General features: G+C 52.7%; 2 protein-coding genes across 2 annotated transcripts; one reads left to right on the top strand and one right to left on the bottom strand.

The window, feature by feature from the left end:
* Window positions 1–163: 163 nt before the first annotated feature.
* Window positions 164–6,884, top strand: QC762_706630 (uncharacterized protein). The gene is made up of 6 exons (XM_062893507.1): window positions 164–386; window positions 566–1,280; window positions 1,337–3,716; window positions 3,771–4,104; window positions 4,160–4,901; window positions 4,957–6,884. Exons 2-6 carry the CDS (start codon window positions 1,052–1,054, stop codon window positions 5,829–5,831), a joined length of 4,560 nt encoding a protein of 1,519 aa, XP_062739322.1. The 5' UTR covers window positions 164–386; window positions 566–1,051; the 3' UTR covers window positions 5,832–6,884.
* Window positions 6,885–8,829: 1,945 nt separating this feature from the next.
* ARO80 (zinc finger transcriptional activator) lies at window positions 8,830–13,812 on the bottom strand. The gene is given in 6 exon segments (XM_062893506.1): window positions 8,830–9,255; window positions 9,267–9,669; window positions 9,729–11,566; window positions 11,622–11,954; window positions 12,013–13,283; window positions 13,342–13,812. 4 exon segments carry the CDS (start codon window positions 12,768–12,770, stop codon window positions 9,281–9,283), a joined length of 3,318 nt encoding a protein of 1,105 aa, XP_062739321.1. The 5' UTR covers window positions 12,771–13,283; window positions 13,342–13,812; the 3' UTR covers window positions 8,830–9,255; window positions 9,267–9,280.
* Between the last annotated feature and the right edge of the window lie 497 nt (window positions 13,813–14,309).

Here is a 14,309-nt window from a genome sequence, read left to right as displayed (position 1 = left end):
GGACCAGGCACGGACCAGCTAGGCACTGTGTGTGAACTTCCATGGCACGGCCACAGGGCAGCGGCCCACTCGCAATGGCAGAAAAGCGATTTTTGTGAAGCCCGTGCCCCTCCAAAAGTCAAAGTGAAGTGCTTGGTAGCCGCCTGCGTTGCACTTGGGGTATCCCTTTCATCCAACAGAGCGTGAAGACCATCTTCAACAGCAGCCAACTTTTCACCCCCACTGCTAGGAAATGCACAGCATTCTCCTCGCTGCTGTCCGCACCACCGTTTGCCCCTTACCAGATTCCCATCTGGTTACCGACGCAGCAACAGCCACAGCCTGACTGAGCTGCTTCTCTATTGACGCTGTACATTCATCATCGTCATTCACTGGCTTGGCTCTAGGTGTGTACTGAAAAGACCCCCCCCCCCGCAAGCACATTTCTTTCACAACGGTACAAATCTTCTGGAGAAATCAATACACTCTCTGTACAACCTTTACCGGCTGTTTATGGGACGTCGATACGACCTTTTACACACAGTACAGCCTACTTGAACTCCACTTTAACGCCTCACTGTGTTAGGAAGGCCCTCACTGCCCACTCCGTCCACCGCCTTCTGCAACTTTCTACTTTTGCAATCCTTACGACGTCCAGAGCTGCCATAAGCAGCTCACAGTCACCACGTCTTCTTCAAAGAAAAGAAGAGTGACTCGCCAGTCGAGCAGGGAGCACGAGCCCAACGACGTAGTGCTGCCCTCCACTGAAGAAATCGATCCGACCTTCTCATTTACAGAAGCCGCAGGCATCCCGACTATAGACACTCCAACCTACGTTCGCCACGGCGACTCGCTGCCACCGTCGGGTGTCCCACCACGTTTGCAAACCCAGTGCAGTTCGGTACCTGACTCGCCCTCTGCTGCGAGCTCCCCGTGCGCTTCAGCCGACCTCTCAGTGGACTTTGACCGGGGCGCAGAGTTTGCCGACTCTGCCTCAAGTCTACGGCCAACAGACTGGACCCTTCCAGGTAGCCAGTCGACTTCATTCTACAATACAGCTCACCGTGCTCTCATGGGGGGTGCTCCCGATCTTCCCCAGCGGTCCTCGTCCCCGCTCAAACGACCTGCCTCCAGCATGGAGCCCGAAACGGACAGTACAAACCTGAAAGAGGATGTGGTTATGGGAACCGAGAATGAATCTGCTGCAAAGGCCAAAGAGGGCAAGGATGAAGTGATAGATGGGGCTCCATCAAGCCCAAAGCAGTCCACCAGAGAGTTAAATGGGCTTCCTCTACGGAACGGTCAGTTGCCTCTTGAGCTGCCCACTTGTGGCCTTGGCGCTAACATACTTGAGCAGATATTCCTCCGCTCGATCAGCAAATCAAAACCATCGAGACTCTCGTCAAGGCGTTTGCTGAGACTCCCATCCAGGAGGGTGACGAGGCGTACCTAGTGTCAAGGAAATGGCTTCAACGGGCCCAGGCCTTTGGGCTGGATAGCAAACATGTCAGCAAAGAGGTGCCAGAAGGGTCCCTCGGTCCAGTGGACAATTCGGACATCATTGAGACCAAGTTCACAGACTCCAATGGAGTAGAGTGTGTCAAACTGAAGCCAGGCTTGGGAACGGAGAGTTTCGAGCTGTTCCCCAAAGATGCCTGGGATCTCTTGCTCTTCTGGTACGGGCTGGCTACTGGACAAGCTCCGATTATCCGGCTTGCACACAACACGGCCCCCGATGCGGTTTCGGATCCCGTTATTCAGTTCGAGTTCCACCCTCCTGTGTTTACTATACACAGATTGTGGTCGGCCACGAGCCCGATTCCTATAGAGCAGGAAATCAAGCTCAAGAAGCCACCCCCTCCCATTGTGGTTCAGAGTACGTCCTTCAGCTATCACAAGTTCCTTAGACGAGTCAAGGAGCTTGCTAGTGTGGCACCGGACCGCAAGGTGCGCGTATGGCGAGTTCTGCAGACCATCCCCGCCACGGAAACCCCAGCCTCGGAGCCCTCAGAATCCTCTGGGATGATGAAGACTCCTCCGGACTCTCCAGTTCAAGAGGTTGGCCTTCCCGATGGATTTCCTGCCGTCCCCGGGGCTTGGCCTGAGATGCTTGTTGATGTGGTAACTTTTGGGCAGTTGGAGAAGGGTGTCCAACGCGCCCTTGTTGAGGCACAGGACACAACTGTCCATGCCAACTACAACGGCAAGAGGAGCCTGTCGCTGGTAGGCCTCAATGTCGATCAAACCCTTGTTCTGGACGAAGAAGTGGAGCGTCAGGACTGGGTGTCTACATATAGCGGTTCCAACGGCAAGAATTTGACAACTAGGAATAGCTCAACCGCTGTCGTTCAGGCCCGGGCCAACGTCAGCGGACGTAGCAGCCCCGCGCTTTCGGCACCTCTCACCAGAGGCCGCGCCCAGCAAAAGTCGGGGCGGACCCACGGCTGTGTAGGACTCCAGAACTTGGGCAACACGTGCTACATGAACTCTGCTCTTCAGTGTCTGCGTGCCGTCGAGGAACTCACAAAGTATTTCCTCACTCATGAAGCGAAAAAGGAGATCAACACCGACAATCCTCTCGCCCATGGTGGAGATGTTGCCCTCTCCTACGGACGGTTGCTTGAAGAAATCTACAAGGAACCCACACCAAACTCGGTTGCACCACGCCAATTCAAGAGCGTTATCGGTCGGTATGCTCCTGCCTTCTCGGGATATGGCCAGCAGGATTCGCAAGAGTTCCTTGGCTGGCTTCTCGATGGTCTCCAAGAGGATCTCAATCGCATCCTCAGGAAGCCGTATATTGAGAAGCCCGACTCTACCGACGAGATGATCAACAACCCTGCAGCGATTCGGGAGATGGCCCTCCAGGTTTGGGACATTACGAAGCGGAGAGATGACTCGGTCATCTCTGATCTGTTCACCGGCTTGTACAAGTCTACTCTTGTGTGCCCCGAATGCAACAAGATCAGCATCACGTTCGACCCTTTCACCAACTTGACCCTTCCCCTCCCCATGGCAAACTCGTGGTCCAGAGAGATCAGGTTCTATCCGCTGAATGATGCACCCGTCAACATTGTCGTTGATATCGACAAGAACAGCAGCATCAAGGGATTGAAGCAGTTCATTTCGCAGCGTGTTGGGGTACCTGTCGACCGTCTCATGGCTTCCGAGGAATTCTCGGGCAAATTTTTCAAGCACTATGATGACATGGCGACTGTCTCTGACGACATCTCTAGCAACGATATCGTCGTTGTTCATGAGCTCGAGGCTCCCCCCTCAAACCTGGCCTTGACCAAAGACTCAAAGAAGCAAAAGATCAAGTCTCTTTTGGCTGACAATGATGAGGAAGACTTGGAGGATCCTATGGTACAAAGCATGGTTGTTCCTGTCTTGCACATGTGTTCACAGGGCAAAGCCAAGCGCAAGAAGAGCGTTCTGGTGCCGCCGCACTTTATCGTGCTGAACCCAGAGGAGGCATGCAGCGAAGACATCATCCGGCGGAAAATCTTGGAGAAGGTGGCGACGTTTACCACACATCCTGAACTTGCTGCGTTGGAGGAAACCGACGCAGGCGATAATATTGATCCGGAGATGGCCAATGTGGCCTCGGATGTTGATTCTTCAGGCGACTCGAAGATAGTAGCGAAGTCGGTTGAGGGTGAAGAAGACATTGTCGACGTCACCATGGCTGATGCAAACGATGCGCCCAAGCCAGCAGCGTCCAGCGGGGCTGAACAGTAAGCTTTTGTGATTCATGACGAGTGAATGCGGCGACTAACCAAGTATGACAGATCCTCACAGGCGCTGAAGGCATCCAAGTCACAGCGACCCAAGTGGATAGACCCCGAAGAGTTCCTTGCGCCGCAGTTCCAGAACCTGTTTGATCTCAGCTTCTTCTCGGAAGGCACTATGACCATACCTACTGGGTGGCAGTCTGTGACCGAGGGGAATGCGTACCCGAGACTCAGCACCAGGCAGCCAAAGCTGATAATGTCGGATGTCGAGATGCAGAGCCCCGGAGCTTGGGCCAACTCTGATGCTAGCGGCAGCGACGAAGTGAACGAGGTCACTCGCATGGCAGAGGAATCCAGCGATGATGACTCGGATTTCCCTCATCAAGTCAAGGTTCGTTTTGTTCAGACTGATCTATGGAAATGTTGTGCTGACCTGCATCACTCAGGACCTCCAGTCACGAGCGATTGAACCGCCATCCCACCACGTGAACGCGCGCGGTGGTAAGAAGAAGATGAAGGCTCGCCAACAGCAGATGTATGGCAAGAAGGCCAAGAAGCGGTTCGAAAAGCAACAGAAGGGCCGCATGCAGAAGCAACACGCAAGCCGGCGTGATACCGGTCCCATTGAAGGTCCCCTGGTCCGTCTAGGTGAAGGTATCATCGTGGACTGGAACGAGGAGGCCTGGGAGGCTCTCTTTGACGGCCAGCCAGGAGAGTCAATGCGCGGCTGCAAGACCTTTGAGAATGTAGACACTCTGGTGGACCCTGCCCTTGAAGCCAAGAAGAAGCAAAGAGCTCTGCGTGCAAAGCATGGCATTACACTTGAGGATTGCCTGAACGAGTTTGAGAAGGAGGAAATCCTGTCAGAGCAGGATACGTGGTACTGCCCACGCTGCAAAGAGCATCGACGGGCTAGCAAGAAGTTCGATCTCTGGAAGACGCCAGACATTCTAGTCGTCCACCTCAAGCGTTTCAGTTCTGTTGGATACCGCAGGGAAAAGCTCGACATTCTGGTTGACTTTCCAGTGGAAGGACTCGATCTGACTTCTCGGGTCATCGACAAGGAGGACGGGAAACAAGAGATTTACGACCTCATTGCCGTTGATGACCATTGGGGTGGTTTGGGTGGTGGTCATTATACTGCCAAAGCCAAGAACTTCAACGATGGCTCCTGGTATGAGTATAACGGTATGTTTTCCTGTCACAGGCTCGCGGCATCGAACATGGCGCTAATATTTAGTAGACACGGGTGTGAGTAAGTGCAGCGATTCTCAAAAGGTTGTCAGTGCTGCTGCGTACCTTCTCTTCTACAGAAGACGCTCTGAAACACCGCTGGGCGGACCCAAGTTTCAGGAGATCTTCGACAAGTATGACAGCCAGATTGCCTCCGCCGATCAAGACATGTCCGACTCGGGGGAAGGGCAGCGTCTCGGCCTAAGCTCCTCCCTTCGTGGATCGCCGAGCGCTTCGACCGGAGCAGGTCTAACTCTCCCTCGAGGAAAACGTGGTTTGGTTAGCGACGACTCTGACCGCGCGGGACAGGCCCTTATCCCTGCTGACCCTGAACTGCCATCCTATCAGGCAAGCGTGGGGAATGGTGACGAGGATACCGAGATGGGCGCTGCGCTGTGGGATCAATCCACGTTGCACAACAGCATTGAGGGTGATGAGGATGAGGGCATCGGCCTTCCCGACTACGACAATGGCGGTATGGCCGGCATGACTTCGGTTATTGGCTCGAACTGGAATTTCCAGAACATCAAGCCTGGCTCGGTGGCGTCTGACGGGGACATTGCTAGCGATATTGCGCAGAACGACAACTCGTCCAACGACGACGGCTTTGCGGCCGGGGACGAGATGGATGAAGTCTTCATGAGTGGTCCATCACTGGAATTTATTGAGCATGAGCCGACATTCCCCGAAGAAGAGATCCCAGCGCCTCCCGCCGAAGCACAGAACTTGTTTGATCAGATAGCCGAGGACAAATGGGCACAGCAGCAGATTCACACCGTACCTGCTGATATTGCCGATGATCATGCCAGCGACAAGGTTGCTGAGATACGGGTTGGTGACGGAGGCGAGGACCAACAGGCTCAGGTGCAAAAACCGAGTGCTTAGGTTTCAGCTCGGTCTTCAGGAGGTGCAGAGCCAGAGCTGGCCTAGTATACCCCTCGGCCGTACAAGCCTTCTGGTGACCCACCCGAAGCGCATCCGGATACCGATGTCAAGGAGGGTCTGGATAATCTTTTGGACTGGGTAGACGGAAACACGCAAAGCACTTAGGAAATGTCGGACCGGGTGGATTTTGACCATGAAGAAGAAGAGTCGGTCACCACCACCAGTGTTAAACAACCTGTACAAATCAAGACGCCCCCGGTTATCGCATCGCCCAACCCTACACGACTTCCCATCCCGACCTTTTCATTTGCAGGTATAAAGCCCCAGTCGGCGAAGTCAAACTATGGAGCTTTACGTCGTGTAACAGTCAAGAATCTCTCAGCCTCCTCTACATTGCTTAAACGGCCACAAGGTTGTTCTGCTCATATAAGTACACTTGGACGTATCAAGCTGCCTCCGCTTGATCGGCAGCCTGGCCATTCAAGAAATACATTCCCCAGACTTTCACAACTTCCCACTCCTGGTGCATCTCTTAGAGGTGTCAAACTGCCTTCGCTTACAGAACTTGGACTTTTGAAAATCACATTACCGGGGCTTCCGGAACTTCCTTACACTTCATCTGCAGGTACCAAGCCGCCTCGGCCTAGGCGGGAGATTGACCCTTTGGAGGTTATGATACCCAAGTTTGCGCGTCTTTCTGGTCATGTTATGGGGAGGAACCCGTCTCTGTTGAGGAATGAGGTCGGATTCTCGGAGTCGAACCAGAGTTCATCCCCGAAAGGAAAAGAAAAAGAGAGGAGGATGGCGACGAGAAGGAAAAGAATAAAGACAAGGGCGAAGGAATGGGAAGGGAGAGTAAGTGGGGAATTGTTCACTTCTAGGGGCTTGGGCTTGGTTAGGGCAGAGGATAAATGGGGATGGGGATGATGGGTAGTGATAGAGTGGGGTTTGGTGATGGAGTAAAATTGTACCTATTATGCACAGACATGAATATGGGAGTGAGATGCGGCGTCACATACATAACATACATTTGCTGCTTTGGAAGAGGAGACTTGGTGGGGGTAAATTGGCTAAGAGGGTGGTGGGATGGGTGGGGAGGGGGGAAGCTTTTGTTTTGTTTTGTCTGGTGGATGGGGGGATTCTTTGCTTAGGAGACTAGCATTTACATTTACAGCGAAAGAGAGAATAAAAGAGGCGTTTTAGATGAGAAGATGGGAAGTACCATGGGAAGGGGATGGAGGGGGGGTGTTAGCCTTTTTTTCTGTGTTAGAGCAGCGGTGCTCTAGCGTAGGGTAGGTATGAAGAGGATGTAATGTATTGCATTAATTAAGTCTTTTGGTTTGTGCGAGGTGGTGAGAGAATAGTGTGGTGTTATGGACATGTTCCAGTACTAGTGTGTTATGACATGGCTCCTGCTTTTTGGTTCTCTGACAATGATGTGAGATAAAAGATATAATTCAGCGGCATGATTAGATGTCACGGCTTGACACTTGGTGGGGCGCGGGGCGCACCACAGACCAATCATTAGCACAGAAACACCTAGGAGAGCCAATCACAGTACAGGAAGACTGATCAATGATCAGGACACATTGATCAGACTGAGCACGGCTCAGGGGAGGTCTATATATACGGAGGAACTGGCTGGTGTAGATAGACAGTTCCGCAGTATGCAATTCACGCTTGTATTCACGGTATCTTGTGTTTACATTGAGACATCTTGTTGTGCACTGTTTAGCTGCACCGAACCAAATTGTCAGAAGTTACCTTCAACCCGTATCCCTTTCAGAGGTTCTGTACAGGGGTTCGTCACATAAACCTCATCATATTTGGGATTGTAGCAACATTTATCCAGGCGTCACAGCATCGGTCAACGATATATTAGAGAAATTCTAGCCGTGCATTACCCCCTACAGGGGTTAGGGTTATATATAGCTTCTCATTAACTACATTACTATTACCAGCCTCGGAATTAAAGCCTTTGCAATTAAAGGCCTCATGTGACGAACCCCTGTACAGAACCTCTGAAAGGGATACTGGTTGAAGGTAACTTCTGACAATTGGTTCGGTGCAGCTAAACAGTGCACAACAAGATGTCTCAATGTAAACACAAGATACCGTGAATACAATCTGAATTGCATACTGCGGAACTATCTACGAGCTATCTAGTTCCTCCGTATATATAGACTTGTGATTCTCCCCGATCATGGTGATCATTCCGCTCTTTCCCAATGATCACAATGATCGCTATGATCCTTCTCTGGTTCTTATTGGTCGTACTTCCGTGATCACTGCACTTCCCAGTCTTATTGCCCATGATCGCTGCGACCTTGTTCTGATTGGTTGGTGACCTTGCACTGCTCCACCGTTCCCGATGTTAAGGTTGTGACAGTAGCACAGGTTGACAGGTTAATGACAGTAGTATTCAGCTAAGCTATGGTTTGGGCTCTATTCCGTCTGGTACGGGCAGGCTCTATTGTCAAGACGTAGCTCAAAGAGCTACAAACAGGTCTCGGCAGCGAGATGCAGAATCTTTCTAGTCGCATTGGCCCATGCTCTGCACGTGCCGAGCTCCATCAGTGGGTCAACGACGGTCACGGAGCAACCGCCGTGACATAAATATTGATTTACACTGTAAATTATACAGGGGAAAAAAACTATAAAGCTATGCTAGTTGTGGTTGAAAGTGTGGTTGATGATGTAGTCGACGGTATAGTTAATAAGAGCTACAGAGGGTAATGCACGTCTAAAAAAAAAAAGGTAATGCACGGCTGAAATTTCTCATGTATTGTATGGGGACTGAAAGGAAGAATCTAACTCAACTACTGTAAAGAACATCTAAATCTCCAGACTAGCCTTGGAGATCTGGAGAGAGAGAGGCAAGGGGTATCTGTCATGTTCTCATTCTCTAAACCAAAATCATTCATACCGCACTTGATAGGTACATAACTTGACAACAGCAAAGTGTTAACAATAACCAAGGAAACAAAAACAGTTGCTACGGCTTTGAAAAAAACAATAACACCGACCACCCCTAATTCCACTCTCACAAAACATATCTTTTTCAAAATATCTTTCAGTTTTCCCTCGTCCCGTCACGAGATGTTGTTCTCTTCCATATCCGTCCATATCCTCCCAAAAACAGCAAAGGCTAACTAGATAGCTACTGGGCAGCAAATAACAAATAAATAACAATCCTGTACCTAGCTTTTTAGATGAGATACGTGGCGTAGGTCCCGCCCAAGAAAAAAAAACGACCAACAGAAAAAGACAAACCCTTCATCAACACAACATCCACCCACCCACCACCCTAACCGCTTTGTAAATAATGTCAAATTTTTGCCTCCCTGTTCCCCTTCGCTCAAACCCATTTTTTCGGTTCGCTTTTCCCATAAACCCACGCTTCCCTTAACAAACATGAAAAAAACAAAAACAAAAAAAAACCCACAAAACTAGAAACCACTCCCATCCATGCCAAACCCGTCCATGGGGTTGTCCATCGCCATGTACTCCAGCAGGTCCAACCCACCCACATTCACACCCTCAGCCGTCATCGATACCGAGGTGCTATTGTCGATGTTTTGGAAGAAGGCCGGTCCGGTGGGCAGGTACCACATTTCGTTTCCGGGGTTGGTCCAGTCGTCCAAAAAGGCGTTGGTGTCCAGCCCGTTGTTGTGGCTGTGAGCAGAGTTGTTGCCGTTGCCATTGGTATTGTCCAGACCTGTGGCTGCGGCTGGGGTGGAGGGTCCAAACATGGATGCCGAGCCAGTCGGGTAAGGGAAATTGCCCGTGGTGAGATCCCATGGTGTGGCCGATATGTTGGCTGGGGTTGCAGATCGTTCTTGACACAAGAGGTTAGCAAGATTTGGCTGTGGTTCGGAAAACAAGAAGAAAACATACCAGCAGCACCAGCCCCCTCCCTCAACTTCAACCACGGATCCGCCACCCCATTATTGTTGTGATGGGAGTGCTGATGATGCAGCCCGTGCCCATTCACGCCCCCATGTTGATGCCCATTAGCATCCCCATGAAGCCCCATCATCCCCCCCATTCCATCCTGCTGTTGCTGTCCCGTAGCCGATCCCGCTGGCGGTGCTGGTGGAGGCGGCGCATGGATAAACCTGTTCCTCAACCTCCCCGTCAACGTCTCCAGCATATCCGCAAACCTAATGCCCAAGTGCACATCATCCACCACACAGTTCCTCAACGCGCTGACAGTCTGATCCATCAGCCCAATGCTAATCTCCACATCCGACTTGGGTGCCCCCAGCGCAAAGGTCTTGAGCAAGAACATAGCCCCAGAGATAATTCTGAAATACGTCCTCACCGGCGCGTGCTTTAGGTAATCATCCGGCAGCAACCCCTCGACCACGGTCCGGAGCAGGTTTCGGCTGCCATTAACAACCTCCCTCACATACTCCTGGTCCTCAACACCAAAACCGCCTAGCTGGCCCAAAGGCAGCTTGCCGTAGTAGTGCTGTGTCTGGGGTGACAGCTGCGGTCCAGATTGCCCCGAAACACTGCCGCCTCCCTCCCCTCCGGTCGCGGTACCATTGCCCCCGTTAGGCCCCCCGCCGGCGTTGTTAGTGCACCGTTCGACGACAGCCTGAAGGGAGAGCGAGTTGATATAGATGCGGACGTACTCATACTCAATCGTGAGTATGTGTCTGATGTATGGGGGCATCCGGAATCGCTCAAAATGATTCCACCAGTCCCTCAGCAGCGGCTGGAACTCTTTGAGAAGAGAAATGTAGCTCCCGCTCTGAATAATATCAGTCGTGTGCTTCCTCGACCTGAACAATTTCTCGTTGCCGAGGTGCATCGCGTTGCTGATGCCCGCCCAGCAGTGGATGATTTGATCATCGAGCTCCAGATCAGGTATGTAGTTGAAAACGTTGGACAGTGACGACTGGTTAGTCCCGGGCGTGTTGCCCTCCACAGTATTCGGCCTCCTCTTGAAGGTGTACTTCTCGTCCGACCTCCGCAGCTCGTCAGGTACCATGTTTGTCCAGCCCAACCTACCGGCCAGTTGGCTGAGGTAAATTAGAAGCAGCCTCTTGATCCTGCTCGCTCGGAGCCGGTACGCTTCTTCTTCATACTCTGGCCTAGCAATAGCCCCTGTGGCGAGCAGCTCATCGATGTCATCAAACACGCCCAACTCATACGCCAAGCCCATCCCTGTGCTCAGCAGCATCCAGCACATCCTATCACTCCGCCACGCCGGCTCAAGCCAGCTTTCAATTCTGGGGCCCCCAATCCTCCCCCCAGGCCGGTGGCTGTCACTATCCACCGGGCTCTGGGAGCTAAAGTCAGGAAGGAGTAGCTCGTCAGTGGCTTCGTTTGGCGGGAAGTGGAGGGCGCGAGGGTGCCATTCTGTCAATATCATCAGTGACTCAATCGTGCCCAGAGTTCGTAGACTGCCTCTCCGCAGACCCCTCCATGGAGCCGTGCTCGAGTTCTGCATATCATCTGCCCCTGAGCCACAGAAGCCACCACCAAACGCCTCCTGACCCCAGACGACTCTTTCGATCATGCCGCGGAGGTAGGTCCACAACTGTTCGTGGATGGCGTGTGAACGACAGTGGCCGCCGGTGCCGGGCATCTTGCGGTATCTGGAGGCGATGGTCAAGAGGGTCACGGTGAGTATCGGTTCCTCAGTCAGTAACGTCAAGTGAGAAGACGGCGTCTGGAATGTCGGCGGTGATATGGGTGTAAGTGGTGAGAGGTACTTGTAATAGCTGGGCCATTGTCAGCATTGGTCGCTCCAAAAACAGACACCAGGGTAGTCCATACTATTCAATGTAATCAATTGCTTCCTGGGCGGTAAACCATCCTGCCCGTACGAAGCGGAATCTCGCCCAGGCCTTGAGGGCCTCTTCCTTGCCAAGATCCGGCAGCTGCTCGGTCTTGCTAAGCTCCGGGTCGATCTGCTGGTCGACGGTGGGGCCATCTGCTCGCGAGGGGTGACGGGTATGATGGTATGTGCCCGGTGTAATCGTGTTCGACGACTTGCGTGAATCGACATGATTGTGGGCATGGATGGAGTGGGAGTGTGAATGCGAATGCGCCTGTGACTGTGTAGCTCGGCGGCTTGGAGTGGGGTTCTCGTCGATCTTGTGCGACGAGCTGTTCGCATGTCAGTTTACTAAACCTCAATGCTGACGACAGCAACTGAAACACTAACTTATCCGTAGCAGCCTTGTAAAGCAAATCCAGCGCATCGTGAGGTCCATACACCTCCCTCCTCATCATGGTCTTCGCCTCGAAGTTCTCCAGTGGTGTATTCGGCTCGCCGTTTCCAAACTCCCCACCACCGCCTACACTCCCTCCTCTCCCTCTCGTCGACGCCAAGTCATTAGGCCTTTTGAGAGGTATCGATCTCCCCCGGCTACCTCCGGGTGTAAGCGGGACCTCGCTGTAGAGTCGTCGATCATACGCAGCCGTGCTGCTCGCAGGTGATTCGACCGTGGTCCTGAGCGATTTCCTGCCATTCCTCAAGATATATTCATCCTGCTCCGGGTCCTCCTCCACAGACCCATCATCAATCTTTCTCTTCCGTCTCGTCGCGCTAAAGTAGCATTCTTTGCTCTCACGGCGGCACCGCACGCAAGGCGGTTCGTGTGGATCATCGACCGATCCCAAATCGCAACGGACTTTTCGACGGCGGCAAGGTATGCAGGCTTGGTACACCCGTTTGTGTTGCTGAGGTTGTCCACTACCACCCTGTACCTGGGTGACAGAAGACTGCGACTGCTCCCTATGGTGGCCCGGACGTAATGGGGGAGAAACGGCCCCACCAACACCGGACCCGGCCCCGGCGGAGCCACTCGGTGGCGGAGGTCCAGAAGCGGAGCCTCCTGCGGCACCCGAAGATGACAGGGCGGCGGTGGGTGAAATTGGCGACATTGACAGCTGTGCGGCCGAGGCGGCAAATTGCGCCATGACGGGGCAAGCAAGCAAAGGCGGGTTTCCTTCTGTGTGGTGCAGTCGGTCGGCCCCGGCTGCGGGAATCGGCAGGCACGACGCAACACACGTCACTTGCTTTTCGGGCTGTCGGTTCGGGTCTCTGTCGTTTGCTGGGTATGCTATGTGTTGGTGACTTGGGTTCGCCCTATAGAATTGTTTCAATCGCCAGGTATTCGTTGCTGGTCGGCCCCAGAATGCCCCGAGCAGAGAGGGCGTTTGCGCGCGTCGCGGCGGCTTGAAGCGGTTTGCGGTGGGTGAAGGAGGAGTCGGGGTTCAAGGGAAAGTCGGGATGGAACCTGCTTTTGGGGCTAGAAGGGCCCCATTCAAAATAAATTCCCGGGTCCTCTGCTTTTTTGGTTGCACCTCAAAGGCTGATGGAAAAAACGCCCCGGGCGAGCTAGCCACCGTGGCCTGGGCGTCCCCTGGCTGCGGGGTGAGCGAAGGAGGGGGTGCGCGGCAAACGAACGCAACGGATGACCACTGAGGAACCTTGAGGGAGCCTATCAGAATCACGATCAGGGACAAGGCAGGACAAGGCAGCTCTTACACCTGCCTAGCTCTGTCTAGAGAGAATAAAACCAACTCGATCCCCTCGATCTCGAGCCCATCAAGGTGGCTCTTTGAACGTTTCGTGCCGTCAACACTTTCCTCTGTAGGTCAAGGGCGGATGACCTCGGCAACGTGCCAAAGAAGCGCGATCCTTGTTTCCCGCTTCTCCTCCTCTTGTGGCGGTGTGTGTGAGCGTGTGAGCTTGTGAAGGTGTGTACGAAAAGTAGGAGTCAAGTCACGAAAACTCCAATTCCCAATTCCAGATCGGGAGCTATCAATTGGATGAGAAAAAACAACTCGGCTTGCCCTTATCCGCCCCGGTGTGTGTTCAATTCGGTGTCGGCCGGGCGTTGGTTACCCCAAGGTGTAACATTGCATTGATAACGCTTCAGCCTCCAAGTCAGTCTTGCATGTCTGCATAAAGGGTCTCTTTCTCCTCGATCGAAGCCATTATCTTTGTCTGCCTTTGAATAGAGACTCGACTCAACAATCAATTGTTACATCCGGTATCAAACATCAAAACTCCGCAAATCGACAAATCATTTTCAAGTGTAGTAATCAGAAACGAGTCACTGGCTCGTCCACAGGATGTCCGTGCCGTGTAAAATTTGGGTCACGTTTTCCATCAATTCCAAGTTTGTTGGAGGTCATGTGGTTCTTCCAACTCAGCCTCCATTGACCACTCACCAAGCAGCTTTTTCACCTTGATCCAGCTCGGTGTAATTGAGCAGGTATCTTTTCCACACCTCCCATGCTTGACCTTGGCTACAAAATTCTCCCGATGTCATGAGCCCTATAGCCGGCAACGCCGCGTACCTTGCATCCAGATATCACCATCTCACACACCGTCACCAGATGTAAAAATCTCCGATCACTGACTACAAGCCCCAAAATACCCCATCACATGCCTAACAAGCACCACGAGTTACGTGCCAGTGCGATGAAGAAAAACCGCCTCCTTACCCC

The sequence above is a fragment of the Podospora pseudocomata genome, chromosome 7 (assembly GCF_035222375.1).
Source record: "Podospora pseudocomata strain CBS 415.72m chromosome 7, whole genome shotgun sequence".
In the NCBI taxonomy this organism is placed as follows: Eukaryota; Fungi; Ascomycota; class Sordariomycetes; order Sordariales; family Podosporaceae; genus Podospora; species Podospora pseudocomata.
Note: the sequence above shows the minus strand (reverse complement) of the source record. Positions and strands in the feature narration are given on the sequence as shown.

What these genes read in the sequence shown, in the direction of transcription:
- QC762_706630 (XM_062893507.1), top strand. Translation starts at nt 1,052, where the DNA reads ATGGGGGGTGCTCCCGATCTTCCCCAGCGGTCCTCGTCCCCGCTCAAA. An exon ending in TGGGCTTCCTCTACGGAACG is followed by an intron (nt 1,281 to 1,336) that starts GTCAGTTGCCTC and finishes ATACTTGAGCAG; the next exon opens with ATATTCCTCCGCTCGATCAG. An exon ending in CTCCTGGTATGAGTATAACG is followed by an intron (nt 4,902 to 4,956) that starts GTATGTTTTCCT and finishes AATATTTAGTAG; the next exon opens with ACACGGGTGTGAGTAAGTGC.
- ARO80 (XM_062893506.1), bottom strand. Translation starts at nt 12,770, where the DNA reads ATGGCGCAATTTGCCGCCTCGGCCGCACAGCTGTCAATGTCGCCAATT. An exon ending in TACAAGGCTGCTACGGATAA is followed by an intron (nt 11,955 to 12,012) that starts GTTAGTGTTTCA and finishes ACATGCGAACAG; the next exon opens with CTCGTCGCACAAGATCGACG. An exon ending in GGAGGGGGCTGGTGCTGCTG is followed by an intron (nt 9,670 to 9,728) that starts GTATGTTTTCTT and finishes TCTTGTGTCAAG; the next exon opens with AACGATCTGCAACCCCAGCC.